General features: G+C 28.0%; 1 protein-coding gene across 6 annotated transcripts in view; it reads right to left on the bottom strand.

Annotated features, from left to right (window-relative positions):
* Positions 1-2,417: 2,417 nt before the first annotated feature.
* Arpc1 (Actin-related protein 2/3 complex, subunit 1A) overlaps positions 2,418-18,880 on the bottom strand; it is a 57,565-nt gene continuing 41,102 nt past the window's right edge. For 4 of the 6 annotated variants that reach the window (XM_087149778.1, XM_043044452.3, XM_016066290.5 and 1 more), the window contains exons 2-12: positions 16,301-16,387; positions 15,158-15,309; positions 12,130-12,235; positions 11,383-11,500; positions 10,704-10,763; positions 10,514-10,614; positions 9,181-9,283; positions 8,314-8,389; positions 6,864-6,964; positions 5,489-5,672; positions 2,418-4,411 (exon numbers count right to left, since the gene is read on the bottom strand). In XM_087149778.1, the coding sequence (XP_087005904.1) occupies positions 4,379-4,411; positions 5,489-5,672; positions 6,864-6,964; positions 8,314-8,389; positions 9,181-9,283; positions 10,514-10,614; positions 10,704-10,763; positions 11,383-11,500; positions 12,130-12,235; positions 15,158-15,309; positions 16,301-16,367 (1,101 nt within the window). In that variant the 5' untranslated portion in view covers positions 16,368-16,387 and the 3' untranslated portion in view covers positions 2,418-4,378. Of the gene's footprint in view, positions 4,412-5,488; positions 5,673-6,863; positions 6,965-8,313; positions 8,390-9,180; positions 9,284-10,513; positions 10,615-10,703; positions 10,764-11,382; positions 11,501-12,129; positions 12,236-15,157; positions 15,310-16,300; positions 16,388-17,095; positions 17,278-18,880 lie in introns of those variants that run through there. The other 2 variants (XM_071180747.2, XM_087149777.1) reach the window with 2 other exon arrangements.

The raw sequence follows: 18,880 nt of genomic DNA, 5'->3' as shown, positions 1-18,880 counted from the left end.
TTTTTAAAAACCCTTAAAGGTAATTTTTGGGGAGGTTGTTCATTTACGTCGCACTAGAACTGCACAATGGGCTATTGGCGACGGCCTGGGAAACATCCCTGAGGATGATCCGAAGACATGCCGTCACAATTTTGATCCTCTGCAGAGGGGATGGAACCCCGCTTTGGTGGCAGATGACCTGCGATTGAAGTGTAGAACAGTTTAACGAGGACCAATACCGCACACCCTCGGTCCCTACGCAGGCTGATCCAAGTGGTCACCCACCCGTACACTGACCGCAGCCAGTGATGCTTGACTTCGGTGATCTGCTGGGAACCGTGTCTTAACGATCAGTCCACTGCGGGACAATTTTTGGGGAGGAGGGTTTATAAAGTGCTAGATTTTTCCCTTTTCCAAAATATTTTTTCTTTACAAATCAATTTACATCTTTGATAAATATTTGCACATGTGCGTATACTGAGCTGGATTCTCGCATGAGCAAGCATTTTGCTAGAGATTCTCAATTTCACGCTTTATTTTCCACCCTCTGAAATTTTTTTTGAATTTTCGTTGGTCGCGGGAACAAACTAAACATTGCTAAATTTTTTCCCTAATAGTTTTATTTCTCTTGATTTCATCGTTGGTGAAGCGGAATCGTCTTCGTCACTGGCAAGCTAATGCCCTTCTCGCGCTATTCTATTTATTGTTCAATATCATAATCTTCGATCACTTAGTACCTACATATCTCATGTAGATCTCTGGAGCAGTCAAGAATCACCAAGTGTTATCACTTTAAAATTTCAATTTAATTTAAGAAAGATAGGAATTAACTGAGATTTTACCTGTGGGATCATCCACTAATTGTATAAGTTTTTTAAAACTTTTGTTGTACTTCATTACTTTTTATTCAGGGAAGGGGGGGGGGGAGACAAACTGTTAATGGTCTTATGAATCGAGATCGGTGGCGGTATCATTATCTTTTGGGCATGCACATCCACCCCCTTAGAAAAAAAGTGTTGATAAAACAACCAATGCTTTTGGTAACTATATGTGTCATTTCTTAATATTTTCAATAATTCATTTGATGTTACTAAACCAAACCTTTTTTTGTACAAAAGTTAAATTTCTTGCCTTTTAAGATTTAGAATATAAAAATCATGCTTCATTTAATAAAAGTACAGTATGCTTTAAAAAAAAGTTTTCTCCTTTTACCAAATAAACACTTAGTTCATCATATGAATAAATTAAAAAAACTTTTGATAAATATAAAACTTTTGAGCTCAAATTTTGATTATGAGTGGATTCAATAATTAAAAAATTGTCCTTATTTTTAAATAATTTTTTTTTTTTTTTAAAACTTTAAATGAAATATAATACAAATTATACATAGTGTGTATGAATACATTTTTATGTATGATCCGTGTATATGAATAAATTTTTTTACTCCAAAACAATATTTATCGAATTTGTACAAACAAATTTTTTATTACAAATTCCGATAATAAAATTTCTTGGTAGTTTTAAAATTAATAAAACTATCTATTATATGCTAACATAAAATTTTGATTACCGGTTTGGTTTCACAATGTTATCGACATTTACTATTTAAATAAGTTTGTAACATTTTTTAATGAAAGCACACGGTTACTTAGAATTTTTGATTTCCTTGATATGTACTATAAAATCGTTACTTATTTTGTTTTGTACTTTTTAAAATCAAAACTTTTACTTGTTTCTTTAAACTGAAATACTTGTACTTTTCTCGATAATTTTTAAAAGTAATCTTCCCCTTGTATGTGCAGGATTCAGGTGATGATCACACAAACACTGGTGTGATAATAGATTCCCCAGTAGGACCAATGACTAAATTTTCGTAATATCTACTATCAGTTCTAACTATGAAAAATTCAACTGTCAAGAAAGTTGGGATAAATGTGCACCTTCGGAAAGGGGATAATTATGTGGAAAAGCTTTAAAAAATAATAAATTAACATACATTTTGGAAGATGCTAGGATGTTTAGAGCAAATTTTCTTGATAAAATGCTCTAAAAAAGCTTATTAAATTTAAGGGAAAATCTTAGCATCAAAGGATTCATAACAATATTTAACTTGATATTTTAATTGCCTTAATATGATCGCAATTGTTCTTTATTCTCAATAGTTATTTGTTGTTAAAGTTTTCTAACTAAAAACTTCATTGTTAAATTTGTTAAAAAATTGTATTTTATTAAGACACTATTTCGCTCTAACCGATTTACCTAATAGAAAATTAAATTTCCTTTGAAAGAATACCAGTAATTTAGTACCAGATTAAGTCGTTGATATGGAAGCCCCCTTTGACTGGATGCTTTGGCTTCCATCTGTGCAAGCCACTATCATAACAATTAGAAACTAGGCAATAAGCCTCCTTAAATTTATGTGTGGATAATAAAGAGGCTTATTTGTTAAAAAACAATTTATTTGAATTCAATTGATTTACATTATTAGTTTATTTACTTATTACTACAATGTTTTGAATTGTCTCTTAAGATTTCAAACGTAAATTTTTAATATCGACTAATAACATACAAAAAAAAGTAATAGAAAGTTTGAAAACTATTTAACATTTAAAGTAACGAAATAAACAACTACAAAACACATTGTGTATAAATTATTGAGACAAAATATTGCTTGCAAAATTAAAAACTGTCTGCAGCTGTTTTGATTTTAAAAATCCACTTCTAGATCTCTACAGGCATTGTGTACTTCACCTTTGAAAGCAAGAGCAAATCGCTTTTGAAGCTCTTGTACCGATAAAGAGGAAAATAAAAACAAGAAAAAATAATTCAAAACTTCATATCAATTCAAAATTTCTAGAAGACGCAACAATAAGTTAAAAGAACAGATACAAATATACAAAATATTGTGAAACAAAGAAAAATTTGTTTTTAAAAAAAATCAATAATTTGAACATGAAATTAGATGAGGTGTGAATTCATAAAAGCATGATTTCCTGACCAAAGAGTAGGGAGTAAAATTCCTTTTCAATCAATATTTTCTTTCTTTAAATTATAACTTTCTTTCACATTGACTTTTCTTAAAGGTTTAGGATTACAGCCTGCATAATTGTTGAATAATATAAATAAATTAAATAACACAGTTAGAGAGATTTTAAAAACACTCTATTAATAAATTAAAGATCCTGTTGATGGTACTTCGATTAAGACATCAACTAAATCATATTTTCATCTATTTCAAAAGTCACAAAAATGTCTTGAACTATCAATATATCTTCAACTAGCAGAACTAAAATATGGGAGTCAAATTGGCAGAATAATCTTAAATCTAGGAAACAATAAGAAATTATTAGAAAAACTGTTGATATTAATAATGTAAGGCATGTCCTTTGCATTTCTCAAAATATGGTAAATATACAAATTTTACCAGAGTTTCTTCTTTAATACATCAATTGCAAAATAAATTTCAAACCTTGTTAGAGAAATGTAAAATTAGAGATAAATCTTTTCATGAGTAAGAGTTAAAAAATACGATTTTATACTTAAAATGTCAATTATCCATTTTAATACATGTAAAAAAAAAAATCTAAATTTATTAACTTTTAATAGGGTTCATTTTTCAAAAAAAAAAAAAAAAAAAAAAAATCAAATCTTTAAATCTAAAATCAAATCTTCTTAATAACATTTAAAACAAACATATTTTATACAGCATTAAAACATAAAAAGTAAAAGAACTATATTAATATTTAACATTTCATCAAGTGAACAATATTCTATCCTAACTATTTGGCAATTTAGATCATATAAAATTGAGAGAGAGAGATTCCTGTAGCAAAGAATATAATCAGTAATAACACTTAATTGAATACCATCAGAGTGAATAAAATAATGCATATCAAATACACGAAAAAAAAGCTTTGACTCTAAATGAAAAATTAATGAACCATTCACAAGAGGGGGGGGGGGGGGGGGTCAAGAATTCTTCTGTTTTCAAAAAATTTTTATAGTTGTCATCCCTAAGTAACAATCGGCACTTTTTGTATAACATAAAAAGAATAAGAAAGCAATTTACTTAGGCAGGGAATCTCCACAAAATCTATAATTATTTTTAAAGTCATATAACGGACTAGAACATAATTAAATTTCCATTCAGGCTGTGGCCCAGTGACATGCAATTCAAATAAAAACTTTAATTGCACCACTTGGAAAGTAGTTATACAAATGAGTTTTTAGAATGTGAATAATGCAGCCCTACTGATTGGTCATTTCATTCAATATTAATATAACTCTGTAATTCAATCAACTAGATGATAATCAACAATTGCCAGATGAGGATTTGTCTCCATCCGAATGGCAGCACCAGTAAAGGGTATATGGGGGAAGGTGTTGTTCCTTTGACAAACTATATATCATTGGGGAGTGCTTCTGCAAGAGCCTGCAATATAAAAATGCAAAAAGTTCAGAGTTTTAAAAAAATGTGGCACAACGTCAGTAAACTTGTGATATTGAAAGTATACTATTGATTTTGAGATATTGAAAGAAATTTGATTTAAGGTAAAAAACAGAAGGGATTATTTCCCAATTGCTTAGGAGGAGTCATTGTTAGAAAAATTCGCTGAGCTTATCAGTTAATTTACTGTATGTTTAAAAATAGTATGAATTTTTTAAAATGTGTTTTAGAAATAGAATGTTTGCTTTTTTTTAATATATAGGGGGTGGCCAAAATAATGGAAACTCTTCTATACTATTAAATTTTTTCATATTTATCAAGAAATATGTTCAAAGGGGGAATAGCAGAAAGGACATATGATTTTTTTAAAAAAAATGAGAACAAGCAGGAAATAATAGGGAAAATAAGAGGTCTACAATAATCTTGCATAAATCTACTATAATCGTTTATTTTGTAAACAAAATGTTTTGCATTCTTGTGGAAAACATTGTCATAAAAAATACAATAAGGAATGAAGAGCAATAACCGTGTTCGGTGATAGTTAACTAATAGAGAAACTAATGAATTAGATAAAAAAATTTTTTAAACTTTATTTATTGTTTATTAAAATTTGACAAAATTTGAAATTAAACGTAATTATTATTCTAAATAATTACGTTTAATTTCAAATTTTGTATTAATTTAGTTTATAATTTATGTTTAACTTATAATTTTGAATACAAGCTTTAAAAGTTTTGTAATTGCACAAAGTTAGACTTTTGATCCTTTCTCTGTTGCAGCAATTTTAATTCAGCATGTTAAAATAATAAATCTACAACTTTTTATTTCAGTATGAAAAAAAAAAAATTTTTAAAAAAAATTTTTAAAAAAAATATTTTTAGAGAATATGATATAAGTGGAAAGAAAGATGTTATTGAATTTCAAAGTTTTTTAAATTCTGCTCCACCCATGATATTGGACAACTTTGCATGACATGAAATTCTGAAATAGGTCTTTTTATTTTCCCCCAACTTCACTTATGAATTGACGGTTGATTAAAAAAAATATATGATCTATACTTACTTTTAAATTCCATATGACCATTTTACCATCAATTCCTGTTGTACATAGTTTAGATACACCAGTTTTAGAGCCAGCATAGATCTGTAGGCTTGTTACAGCATTTTGATGAATTGTGTCTAACAATGTATCAACACTATTTTCAACAATGGCACGTTTATCCATGTCACGGAATTTTCTCATAGCACTGAAATTAATGAATGAAACAAATCTAATTATAGAAAATAAATGGTCGGGTAAAAATAAAATTTTATAGTTAAAAAAATAATTGCACTAAACACGATTCAATTAATAAGTATCTATTGCTTGTACTATTGGAACCCTATTAACCAGATCATGGCCATCCCTTATTTTGAGAGTCTAATACTTTCATTTTTTCACTTATTCAAAAATCTAAATTTGTTGAAAGAAAGTAAGCTTATGTAGAGAAAATACGATGTCTCATTTCAAAACTTAAAATATTTTATGCACTTATTTTATTTTATAACCGTCATAGAACTGTTGATCTAATTTTGGGTTTACGACTACAAATGTTCAACTCCGTAGCCATGTAATTTTGAACCCAATCCAGAAGACAAAGGAATTCCTACCTCAAGTATTGGGTGAAATTTGGACTTTTGGGGAACTTACCCATATTTGCATTACATGGAGAGGAAAACCATGAAAACCTCCCACTGCTAGTCTGACAGCAAGGGGATTCTAACCCATGATCCGCTTTACCACTAAGGATATTTTACATTAGCACTGTGGTGGGTGCGAGCCGAGTGTGGAATCCGTATAGACTAGCCATCGCTAGGATTCAAACCTGGTTCATCTAATTGGAAGGCGAACATTCTATCCTCTGAACTACCATCATCTGACTAGCATAATTGAGGTGAGACCCTCAAACCATTATGATTGAGTCCAAGTAGGTGAAAATTCAAACATTATGTTAAAAGTTATTTGAGGTCCTTTATTCATTTTGAACACTGTACAAACTTTAATCTACAATCTGCTTCACTTGAAAGGAAGTTTCAGCTTCATCAAAAAGGAAAACAATATATTTTTACAAGTTAGAATTTATAAACATTAATTTTTAATAAAACTTTTTAATCACCAATCACATTACTAAACCATTATTGAAAATTTCATTTATTTTAAAGAGATGCAATGCAAATAACAGGATGAATTCTTAACCAAATAAAACTTTAAATAATAAAGGTAAACCAGGTAAGTTTTTCTGAGTGTAAAATGATGAGAGTTTTAAAAACTCATTACTTCCAAAATTATTTATATCTAAGCCATTGAGAACATGAATACAAAACAGAGCAAGGCAGTCATCAATAATAAAACTTAACAGAAATAACAATGAAATAAAATTTAAAAAAGAATTACATACCTAAATCCATCAACTTCTCTTTTCTGAGATTTATCTAATTTAGTTACAAACGTTAATTTCATTCCATCATATTGAAATAACATCGGACAACAATCATGGCCCTGAAAAGAAGAACAGTTACAGTTTCATGGTGAAGCCACTTTGCATGTTTCAAAAGCTGCATTTAAAATCTCAATAAACTTATTATGTCATTGTCACCAATATTCCTTTAGTTTATTATCTAATATTGCTAGATCTACATTTTGCCACATTCAGTAGGCTCTTGATTATCTTGTTTAATAAAAAGTCAGGCATTTTAGAACTAGAAGATCTAACTCTTCGTGGAGGGATGAAAAAAATGAGGAATGCAAAAACAGTCTGCTGCCACTCCCCTATCAGCCTAATGTGTAGCAAAACTTGTAAAAACAAACTCTTCTTCGGTGATTCCATGGTGACTAACATTACATTTTGATATACTTTCCATTTTTAAACCTTTTTTTTTGCTGATAAATATCGAAAAAAAAATTTTTTTTTTTTAATTATATTGGATGCTTTTTTAATATATTGATATTGTTATGCATCTAAGAAAAAGGAATCAAAATTATGAATGTTTATATTTAGAGTAAAAATATAAAATCTGACTGGTACTACATAATAAAACATCATATTTTTACTTTAAATTTCGAATTAACTGGAAACATTAAAAATATACATGAAATTGCACATAGAAAATTGCAAATAGAGGAAAACCCCTTGTGACTGATGCTACTAATGCAAATTATAATAAAATTTTAATAAACTTTTTTTTCTTATTATAAAACACATAAAAACTACCATTTTTCATTTCACATATTAAATAGTTAATAAGAACTTAAGAAATTTGTTAATGGAGAGATGCTGTTGGAGAGAATATGAATTGTCATTTCTCTTAGAACATTTTATTCAACAAACATAAAATTAGTATAACATGAACAAACTTTAACAATAGCGGTCGTCCTACGATCAAGCTAGCTAGTGGAGAGGTTGAAAAGGTAAGTGGCAGTTCTTCACCTGACGGATAATATTTTTCACAAGGTTACTTTTACCTGAAGATCTTATCTCACCATGCTGGTGACAAGACTGGTGAAAGTGGCGAGGACCACACTATTAAAGGCTTATTTTTTTGTTATCCTTTGTATCATGGCATTGCCCATCTCTAGTTGTACAGTTTATTAAAAAACAATAAGTATTTTTGCATTACGCATGAGCAACACATGTTATCAATTACAGGGTAAAGGGAGTTAAAAGTGGAACTCCACCCTGCCAATCTTTTCTGTTCATTGGCCTACCCTACCTCTATATTACATTGAATAGTCTGAATTTTGTAGGAAGAGAAATATTGATTTTCAAAAAATACCAACCTTTAAACTAGAAAAAATTAAATGTTAAATAAGAAAAACATGAGCAGATTAAAAAAAATAAGAACACTTACAGCAGCGACTATAGTGGAGTTAGAAGTCCAGGCACATGCAAGATAGGGAAGGAACTGGGTTTTTACAGTAATTAACCTGTTAAACAATAAATGGTTATGTTAGAAGAAACAGGAGAGAATGTAACTTTTATGAACATTTAGATGGATTAATTTAATTTTCATAATTCTTGCTACAGTTACTTAAGAGTAAAACAGGAAATTGTTAATTGTTTCAAAAATACATCATCTTTTAAACTGAAAATAAACTGCTTTGGCACTTTATAATAACTAAACTAGCAGCAAATCAGACTGAGACTTAATTAAAAACATACTTAATTTAACATTTTCCTCATGTAAGTGTAGTTTAACCAAAATATTTTCAAATTTTTATTAAAATTTGGATAGGTGATAAAATTTAACGTTTGCAACAATCTTTTATGGTAACATCCCCTTTTCACAAAATTGCATATTTGAGGAATGTTAATATTTAGTCGGTGGCTTATGCATTGCCTTTATCTAATTTTTCTGAATGTCAATTTAAAATTTTTTTTATTTTATTTCAGTCAACTTATTTTGGAGGAATTGAATATGCTACCTCAGTCAGATTTATTTTCTATAATTCTTTATTTGTGTATATATACATATTTAATAAAGTTTCAATGTTTTAGATAGACGATAGATTAGGTTTATATGAAATTCAGTTTTCTTTATGGTTAGTCAACTTTTTTTTTTCTTATTCTTTATATGCTTAACAGATGGCTTTTAACAATTCTGTTACGCAATAAAAGGAATGAAGAATTGAATTTTCTCTAATAGTCCTTAAGAAAACTTTAGGAAACCAATAAGTAGTAACATTTTATAAAGAAGAAATTAAAGATGTAAGCTTACGCCATATTTTTTTCTGCGTCACATATAGAAACAGTACTGTCATGGCTGACCCAAACAAGTTTTGATCCATCGGCGGAAAAGCTAACACAATGCACCCATCCACCTGTAAATTAAAAAAGAAAATCAGAAGAGTTTCTATTGTGTAGATGTATGCAATACACAAAATGTTCCAGATTTTTTGCAGAGAATTTTCTAGGTCTCAAAAAATAAAATGTTAAAAACTAAGTAATTAAACGAACTAAATGAAAATCCAACTCAAAATTCATCTACCACTTGCATGAAGCTATCAGGTCATAATGAGAAAGCCCCCACCAAAAAAAGTTCTTAACAAAGTTAGAGTAAAAAAACAAACATAAAAGCAGTATCTTCAGTGTGATCACCACTCTACATCGAGGATTTTCTGCTAACGTATTGGTAGAAATCCAAAACCTACAACTCCAAGAACAGATAGGCTGCATTTTCGAGTCCTGTGCTGAATCAAAGATAGTATCAGTAAGGTGTAGCTGCAGGTGTGAGGTCGAAGTCAGAGTGAGTAATGTTGGGGCTATATGGTAGGTGTGATAAAAGATCTTATTTGAGCCAATAACAAGTCAAACTGGCATATGTAAACACATGTAATCTTGCGTTATCTAGATGGAACAGTATCTTTTCACATTCGAACTCGAAAAAAAAATCTGTTACTTTACCATAAATATTTGAATTTTAGAAATTTGATATAGTTTGTAAATTTTTCTCTTGCTTGCAACCAAAAATTCAACTTTAATAATACAACAATACTTAAAGGCTCTTAAAGGAATATAAAAAAAAAAAAACCTTCTCTTAGGTATCAAATTCAAATTTTAGATTTAAAGTCAAAATATCAGTTCAAAATCAAATGTTTGTAGCATCAGTACTTCAAGAGTTTTATTTTCAGATTTCATGAGATTCAATGAGATGTTGTGGACATTATTTCATTTAATTGGTATTATGACACTAATTCAAGACAAATAATGATGTTTGAAAAAGAGGAATGAATGTGTTTAGGTTCCACTTCTTTTGACTATGAAAAACAGAAGCATGAATTTGTAAGTGACTGATAACAGAGTAATAATGAAATATGTAATTGCAATACTTAGGGAGCAATACAAGATAAGTATTTATTCATACTCAGAGTTTATCTCTTTTATTAAAACTGAAAAGAAATTTTTTCTAATAAGGTTTTAATGGGGTGTTAAACTATTTTTTATGTTATTTGACAATGACAGAACTTAATTAATTAGTATAATATCACTTGCAGCTTCTTGATTCTCTCTTGCAAAAAAAGTATTTAAAAAAAAGAGAGAACTATACATACTATTTGAAAATTCTGCCATGACATGTCCAAGAGGCATTTTGAAACCCCAAACAGTTGGTTCCGGTTTACTATCAATCTCTTTAACATATGCAGAAAAAACCCTGAAAATATTTAAAGTCATTATGCAATTTTTGAAGTCTGGCCTAGATTGATATTAGAATTGATATAGAATGAAATTATTATATTTTACCTAGTTTTAAAATCAGTAGATCCGCAAGCGAGTAAAACGTTATTAGGATGCCAGTCAAGGCTAAAATGGAAACAAAATTATTAGGCTAGTATTACAATTAACAATTATTAAACAAAAACTTATCAATAAACAAATTTATTTAAATTAATAATCAAATTAAATTAAATTAATAATAACAAATTAAATTAAAAACCTTTAACAGGGAGATTATTTAAGCTTGTCTTTTTTATAATACCATTACAATTTGAGCTAGGATCTTGAAATTTGGACAGTACCTAGAGGAACAGTTTTAGCTCCCATAATGTGAAGCTTTTCAAAGCAGTACTTTCAAATATTTTAGAATTAGATAAATATTTAATAAAAGGACAACAATGCAACTAAAAATATCAGGAAGGTTTAATCTTCTAGTAAGAAAACCCTAAAATTAGAACATCTTCAAAATTATATGTACAATGTTTCAAAACACTATATTTTTAATAATTATTTTAACATGTGAAAAACTGATCAAATTTTTTTTTTTTTAATCATTAATGAAGAGTTAAAAGAAGTTCAAAGAAAGATTACGTAAATTAGAAAGAGACCCTGGAACCAAATATATATATTTTGAGAAGTAGCTTTATATATATATATATGAATGACTTTAAAAAAAAAAATTGGTCACATAATCATCTTCAGTTACCTAGTAACAGTAGATTTTATAGGCTTCTTTATATGTTTACTCAACCACCAATCATTTTCTTCTTCAAAAAAACACACAGATATCAATCTTGCTCCACAGCCAACGGCAAACTTAGTCTCTATACAAGGATAAATCAAAGAAATTCATAAAACATTATAAAAAAAAGTCAAGATAAGCACAGCAAAGAGCACATGAATAAATATATCATTAAAAATATAAAGGAAATCTACATCTGGAAAATGTTCATTAATTTTCTCTTACAAAACAAAAAAAAATATAGCAAGAAAGATTTTTTTAAACCTTCTATTTTTGGAACTTTATTAAAATATTTAAAGTGATCAGACTTTTTTTGAAATGAAGATTTTCTGCAAATTTTTCTTATGCAAGAATATTCATAAGTAGTTGTCCTATCAGATTCAAAGCACCACTTGTACTTGTGAAATAACCATTAAAAAAAATACTTTCCAAAAATAGGAGAAAACTTTATGAACCCTGAGAAATTTATTTTATATCCTTTTTAAAAAAGGTATTGCATACTGTAGTTCATTCAGAAATTGCAAGAATTTTTCATGTTGGGAAAAACTTCAAGAAAAATCACCACTGAAGAAATAAGTTACTTTCATTCCAAGTGGATATCAAAAACTTTCTTCTAATAAAAAAGTTTTTTTTTTAAAAGTTTAAAATTGTAATCTTGTTTAAATAATAATATTAATTTTCAAACTATTAAATATAGCAGAAGAGATTTACCATTAGGTGACCACCTAACACAAGTTGCAGCTCGGTTTATTCGAAGTAAAACTAGAGTAGGTTTCCATTTATCATTAGCTTTTGTCCAGACATATGCGTTGCGATCCTGCAAAAATAACACAAATGTTAAAATAATGGGTTACTTCAGTGTAACATATGATGCAGGAAACATCAATCAAGTAGGAAATCTTAACCAAGTTAAATATCCTTTCTGAATTTGATTATCAAATACCAACTGTATAATCAGTTAATGATTTGAAGATGCATTTATTAATTAAAATATAAATTACTTTAAATTTTTTTTTCTTTCATTTTATTAATTTAATAACCAATTTAGATTATAACAAAATACAGTTTGGGTTCCCTTTTACCTGTAGTTTTTAAACATTCTTTCAAACCTGATGTTAGATTGTATTATTGAGTAGTCGATAAGTAATATGGGGGTTAAAAAATATGGCCAAAATAATAGGGGTTAGTCGCAATCAGGGATATATGGACATTGAATTTCAAAGATCTGACTTTTGTGAAATTCAATTTCTCAGGAGCTTTTCAACAGATTTTGCTCAAATTTTGTATTTTGCCATAAAAAATTATATTCTTCAAAATTATGCAAAAAATTTTATATCTTACAAATCAATTTTTTTTCTCCATGGAATTATCTTAGGAGAAACAAATTTTATAATTGTGTGCAATAATTTTTCAGTTCGCTTAAAAAGTTTTTGAGATACAGAGAAATATGCGAAAAATAAAATTAACCTTAATGGATCCAAACTTTGGACTACTCCACAGACAAAACTGTACAATAGTTCCCAGGCTGCGACTACCCCCAACATTTCAGGGTTAAAAATTTGAATCCATCAACAACAAAAAAAAGAAAGTACGTTTATTCCGAGAAAGTCTGTTTCTGAATTCATTACTTAAAATATCCTCTGCATATTTGAGGTTACCTACTCGAACTAGTAAGATAGAGTCAGAAAACTTGAAGATCCAATCATTAAATCAAATGTTATTAAGGAGTGATGTTTTCTTTTACTTATATTTTGAGCACAGTACATTTTTTATGTAAATTCTTTAAACTATCCTAAATTTGCGACATCAAATTTTGCTATACACATGTTTTCGTAAGCCTTATTTTTACAATAGTCTCCGTTGGAAATAATTTAACTAATTAGTCGGATCATCCCTTGTATTAGGCTCTTTCCTAACACAATTAAAATTTAAGTTCAAGGTTATGTTATATTTCTAGAGGAGTACAATACTTTTGTATAGCTTATTAAGTATTAATTAAGGAGTAGGATGCGATATGCTTTCTTCCCTTTTTTTTCCTTCTAGAAATGGGGGGAACATTTATGGAATTTTGTTCCGGTTTTCTGGTTTCCGGATAAGAGGTTCTGTACTGTACTATCTGCAATTGCTGTGAATGTCTGTCTCAATCAGGGTTGGGTTTTTGCCGTCAAAAACTGGTTTTTGACATGACAGTGGTAAAAACCGTGTTTTTACCAGTAAAAACTGTCAAAAACCTACTGTTTTCTTAAATTTATGGCATATAGCGGACAATATATTATTTTCACATAATTGCCCTTATAAATGAATGTTGTAAATGATTGCTATTGATTTTGCAACTATAAACATGTATTCTTATAGAAGGATATACATTCATACAGTAATATTGTAATATGCTTATTGAAAATAGTGATACTTACTTTTATCATTATAGCTTGTTTTGCAAATGATTCAAAATTTTGCACTTCTTAATTGTTAGAAATTAACAAACAAACAAAAAAGCTTGGAACTATTAATAAATTCAAGAACTAAAAAGAATAATTTAAAATTTGGCATTTCTTAAATATTAGAAATAAGCTAAAATAAACTTTCAAAACTTGTAAGTACTAACAAACTCTAAGTCAAGAATTGCTGCTATTTCGTCAAGTTAAAAGCTTTTATTCAGTTGAAAAAGCATATTAAGCAAAACTTAATTAAAAACAAAATTACATGTTCAGTAGTCGGGGTCACGGTACTGAAGCATACAATAGCAAGTGACTAATTTTGCGCATTTTTCATTACCCAGTCACTTTCTGAGTTTAGTATGGATGAGTCCAAAATTCGAGAAGATTCTGTCAATGGAAGCCTGTCATTGAGGTTAATGATAACAAAAGGTTATTGCAATGTTGCAAGGAAACTGTAAAAGGATTTCCCAGGCTTTTTCATGTCTCATTTCTGTGTAAAATATTGAAAACAAAAATGATAAGAAAAGTTTATTTTATGAGGCTTTCTTTTTATGTGTACACGTGTTTCTCAAAGCAAGATTTTATGAATGAAAGTAATCAATCTTGACATTCTTCAGTAATGTAATATGCCAAACAAAGTGATGCTTGGAAATGTTGAAAATTTTGCTTAGTATCCTAATATTTTACTTCAAATAGTATGTTTTGATATAAACATGTTGAGAAAATGCAAGAATCTGTTCTTAAATATCTTTTAACAACTTTTTTTCTAATTTTATTGCCCAAAAATTTATTAATTTTAAATTATAAGCAGTTAAACTCAAATAAAAATACAGTTTTACCAAAACTATGGGTTTTTGACAGTTTTTGACAGAGGGGTTTTTGACATGACGGTAAAAACCATGGTAATAACCGGTAAAAACCGTCATGTGTCAAAAACTTGCCAACCCTGGTCTCAATATTTTGGCATGCGGCCCTTCATTGGTCAATCTGCTGTGCATGCAGCCCTTCACTCAAAAAGTTTGTGCACCCCTAATTTAGGCATTAAATGTTTATTTGCTTTTTAAGTGTTGTTGTAATAAATATTCAAGATCTGTTATTATACTTTTTTTTATCATATTCACAAATTTATGAGCAAAAGGGAATATTTTTGTTATTATTATAAATATTAATCATGAGTAACAAAATTTATAACTGCTTGGCCAGGTAGAATTATAGGAAAATAAGTTTGTGCACAAAAAAAACTGCCTTACACTCCATCAGTAAAAATTAAATAAGAAACAAACAGAAAATAAAAAACTTACTGCTGAACATGTGACAATTCGATTAGTGTTAGGCGCCCAGTCAATGCTTGTCACACGCAAATCATGCTGTGTCAAAACATTTTTACATGACCAATTATCCCCTTCTCTTTTATAGATGTGCACTTCATTGTTATTAGGCGAGAGAGCAATTTCTGCAAAGTTTAAATAAGAACATTAAAAATGATTCAAGTATTCAATCATAAAATATTAAGCTTATAAACTAAGTCTTAAAATACCTAATTTCTATACTTACCAAAGTTTTAATCTTTGAGAAAAGTCAGATTTATTTGATTTAAACCAGATTTTTTAAATACTCCTTTTTTTTTTAAATAAAGATATTCTAACAGTAGTTAACTTTAATAATAGTTTTAATATCTAGTTAACTTTTATAAATACAATTAAAAAATTATAAATAATAAAACATAATACAGTATAATTTAAACATAATGAAAATAGAATAGGAATGTATCCTAGAATAAGAAGCTAATTAACCAAATCATAAAATTAATTTCTCAAATCAGTCCTTTTAAAACCTTGAAATAACAAATAAAAAAAATTGTATTCCTTTTTACTGGTAACACTTGTTTTAACTGTAGGCTGACAATTACTTTATATGGAAAAATTTAACATACCTATTTATTAAAAAAATAATCGCATTATAAATATTGATTTATTCTTACAGCATTCTTTATACCACTTCAGTATTACAATTACAAAATTAAAATAAAATCTGATTTAAAAGATTGTGTGTTTTGAAACTTGGAATTGATAAAAATTTTATTACTATGATTTTTGCCAAAAAATTTATACCCAATAACTATTTTTTAAGGGGCAAGAAAAAAACTTCATTAAATTTTTACTTTATTTTTTATTTACATTCAGAAAAATTCGAAAGAATTATACGATTTTAAAGTGTATTTCAAAAAAGCTGTAATTTGTTACAAAACAAGTACCGACCAATGTAATTTTTCTACTTGAAACTTATTAAATACAGCAATCATTACACAATGAATTGTAAAACTATGAACATCAATAAAAGAATTTAACCAACTTATCAAAATATTTTGAAATTCTTTTAAATTGACAACAGTTTTTTTTAAAAAAAACATTTTATCATTAAAGTCAATGAAGCTTGATACTTACGTGTCCTGTCATTGTTCCAAGCATGGCAGGTTATTGGATCTACGCCAAAACTGTGAATTTCCGTCATCGGTTTTTCAGTTTTAAGTTCTAAAAAAGTTAAATTAATTAATCGAAAAATTTTAAAAACACATACATAAAAACTACGGACTAGTAGTTGAGATTTTTAAAAGGTTACTTTTAAAAGTTAGCTAGAAAGGTTCAAAGGCTACTTTAAAAAGTTTGATTAGTCGAGTTTAGTTGGGGTACTTTTATGGACATTTTCCAAAAATTTTATAGGACATTTAAGATTTTGTTAGGCTATAACTAAGTTACACTACAGTTTATTAAATAACAATTGTCTTGTAAAACTGAAAATACATATTCTGTATAGCATATTAATCAATATGTATTACAGTTTGATAAGTCATATTTAAGACAAATATAAGAATGTTCCTACCCATACATTTAAATACATAAAACAAATGGTCTGCATAAAATTATAGTAGACTCTATATTCTATAACAATTTTGTTCTAATTTGATTCTATAACAATTTTATAAGAAAAAAAAATTTATTTGATAACTTCCTAATTTTTTTACCTAATTTTAACCGAAAACTGTTTTTTGCCATTAATTTTCAAATTGGCACTTTACATTTTAAGGCAAAGAGTTAGAAGCATTATTTAATTTTCAGTCGCTTCGCATTTTCAAATTTTGAAGATGGCTTTTTCAGATTTCAAATTTTGTAACTCTACTATACCAGATTATCAAATAAGAACTCAATATCTTAAGGACTGGAGTTTGGTCCTAGACTCACCACTTTGTTTCTCGACATTTTTCCAAATTAATTTTGTATCTAACAGTTTGTTCAGATATTAAATTATATGCAACAGTCACAATATTTTGAGCTACTGCAGTTGTTCTCAATCTTTCTGTTCCATATTTTACTAGTATTTCATTATGACAAGTTATTTTTAACTTGTTATTCTTTTCACTAATCTGCAAATCAAAATAATTTTTCATTAGTTCTAAGTCTTTATCTTATCATAAGTAAAATTATAAACAGTTAATTGGACACCCAAAAACTAAGTAAAATGTGTTGTAGGATCAATTGTTTTGTACAAAACTTAATTTATTTTGTTTGAACTATCACCATTTAGCTAAAAGTTAAAAATGAATACATTATATGGCTTAAATACAAAACAAATGAAATAAAACAAAAATACGACCACCGAAGCCGACGTCTTCAGGGGGTACCGGCCCCGGTAGCCATTAAAAACAAAACCATTTCTATTTGAGGGAGAAGCAAAAGCTTAAAATATCTCCCTCAGTACCCCGATGGTTTTGTATAGAGGTCCAGGAAAAACAAGATACATTCAAAAGAATAAACAAATTACGAAAAGAAAATCAATAAAAATCTTCAAATCATCAATAAAAACTCACAGTCACAGGTCAAGAATCAACTTCAAAAGCGGAGGAAAAGAAAACACTAAAAACTGAAAAACAACGCCCCCTATAATAATGCGCAGTAAAAGTTTAAAAATGATATGAAAAGGTCAGGAGAAGGAGATACGTAGATAAATTAATAGAATGCTTAACTGGGGCTGCTCAGTTAAGACTAGAATTGCGCCCTGTTAAAGGAAAAAATATAAAAAAACCTAAAAACCATCAATCATTTTTTTAATTAAAAAATTAACATTACAAAAATTAAAAGGAAAATCATTTTTACTCAAATTATTTAAAAAATTATCCACAGCTTCTCGAAAACTTTCAACATTATTACAAATTTTCTTGATCCTAACTAATTGCGAAAAAACAAGATTTTTGAATATTTTACTACACAAATTAGTTTTAAAGTTGCAGAAAAAAATAACATTAAAATTAAAGGCTTTTCTTTTATCAAACACACCAATTTTAATAAAATTGTTAACAATATCAATTTTAAAATCTAAATATTCAATATTAAAGCAATTTTCATTAGTTTTTTTCAGGACCAAATCACCAGGATAAATTTTATAAATAAAATTAAAATCGTCACAATTAAACAAAATCAAATCATCAATATATCGGAAAGCATTAAGTACTTTATGTTCAAGAAATTTAGCCTCAAAAAAGTGCAAAAAAATGTTGGCAAAAGCCCCAGAAAAGGAATTACCTTGTGGAATTCCAATAATTTGTTTATAAAAATCTAAACCATTAAAAAGAACATTCTCAAAAAGATTAAACTTGCATAAATCTAACCAGTTAAACCTATCAATTTTTTCATCAAATAAATACTTGTCATAAATACCTTCACAAATCTCAATAATTTTTTCATGTGGTATGCTGGTATACAAATTTTCAAAATCAAAAGTGTTAATGCTGGAAATATCATTACTTTTAATAAAATCCAAAACTTCAACATTACTTTCAATAATAATATTTTTTTCTTTTTTAATTTTAATCAAAATAATTTTTAAAAAACAAAAAAACCTTTTACTAATATCAGAATTATAACTATTAGTACCACATGCTATAAACCTAAATTTAATTGGAAATGAATACATTATATGGCTTAAAGTTTTTAGTAACTTCAAATGTAATTAGTAAGCTTGTAATTCTA

The sequence above is a fragment of the Parasteatoda tepidariorum genome, chromosome 8 (assembly GCF_982258835.1).
Source record: "Parasteatoda tepidariorum strain Cologne lab strain chromosome 8, Ptep-v5.0, whole genome shotgun sequence".
Taxonomy (NCBI): Eukaryota; Metazoa; Arthropoda; class Arachnida; order Araneae; family Theridiidae; genus Parasteatoda; species Parasteatoda tepidariorum.
This window is presented reverse-complemented; position numbering and strand designations above follow the sequence as displayed.